We start from the raw sequence: 1,167 nt of genomic DNA on the forward strand, positions 1-1,167 counted from the left end.
GGGGGGGGGGGTGGGGGGGGTGGGGGGGGGGGGGGGGGGGGGGGTGCACACGTGGATTTGTGGGCTGTTTGTCAGTGGGCTCCCTCCATCCCTCTCTTTGCCAGCCTGACCATGTGTCATGTTGCCTCCACCAGGTCAGTGGGGCTTGCCCACAGTCTCGGCAGCGGGGGTGATAGGCATGCTGAGTGCTGTTGTTGCCAGCATCATCGAATCTATCGGTGATTATTACGCCTGTGCCAGGTTATCCTGTGCCCCACCTCCACCAGTCCATGCAATTAACAGGTAGGCCAAGCTCTCTGTCGCTCTCGTGCTATTGATCTGTCTCCCCCACCTTCATCTCTCTAACTCCTCTCCTCTTCCCATCCCTGTCTCGCTCATCCTTTATCCCCGTTTCCTCTGCCCCATCTCTCTCTCTCTGTCACCTTCCTCTTTCTCTCAATTCCTTTTTCTCTCTCTCCTCTTTCTTTCTCCCAATCTCTTTCTCTTTCTCTCCATCTCTCTCTCTTTCTCTCTCGCTCTGTCTCTCTCACACAGTGTCTGTCTCTCTCTCTAGCTATAGCTCACTCACTTGCTCTCTCTTTCTCTCTCTCTCTCCCCCCCTCCTCCTCCCCCTCTCTCCCCTCTTTCTTTCGCCCAATCTCTGTCTCTTTCTCTCCATCTCTCTCTCTCTTTCTCTCTCTCTCCCCCTCTCTCCCTCTCTCTGGCTATAGGTCGCTCACTTGCTCTCTCTCTCTTTCTCTTTCTCTCCCTCTCTCTCTCTCTCTCTCTCTCTCTCTCTCTCTCTCTGTCCACACCTCTCTCCCAGGTCTGGTCCTCCTCAGAGGTCTGGAGGCCAGTCAGTTACATGCTCAGACTGCAGAGAGCTACCAAACCCCAGAGACTGGCTCTTCACGAGGGTACACTGGGCAGCAAGACCCAGGGGAGAGGCTCAGAAGGGGCAGGTTGTGAGGGCTGGAGTGTCAGAGGGGCAGGTAGTGAGACCTGGAGTGTCAGAGGGGCAGGTAGTGAGAGCTGGAGTGTCAGAGGGGCAGGTAGTGAGGGCTGGAATGTCAGAGGGGCAGGTAATGAGGGCTGAAGAGTGAGAGGGGGCAAGTAGTGAGGGCTGGAGTGTGAGAGGGGGCAGGTAGTGAGGGCTGGAGTGTGAGAGAGGCCAGGTAGTGAGGGCTG

The 1,167-nt window shown here is 56.6% G+C and overlaps 1 protein-coding gene across 1 annotated transcript in view; it reads left to right on the plus strand.

The window, feature by feature from the left end:
- LOC109926005 (solute carrier family 23 member 2-like) overlaps positions 1 to 1,167 on the plus strand; it is a 29,377-nt gene that overhangs the window by 17,583 nt on the left and 10,627 nt on the right. The window contains exon 9 of the mRNA XM_048618676.1: positions 135 to 282. Within this exon, the coding sequence (XP_048474633.1) occupies positions 135 to 282 (148 nt within the window). The remainder of the gene's footprint in view (positions 1 to 134; positions 283 to 1,167) is intronic.

Source organism: Rhincodon typus, chromosome 40 (genome assembly GCF_021869965.1).
Source record: "Rhincodon typus isolate 14 chromosome 40, sRhiTyp1.1, whole genome shotgun sequence".
NCBI classification, from domain to species: Eukaryota; Metazoa; Chordata; class Chondrichthyes; order Orectolobiformes; family Rhincodontidae; genus Rhincodon; species Rhincodon typus.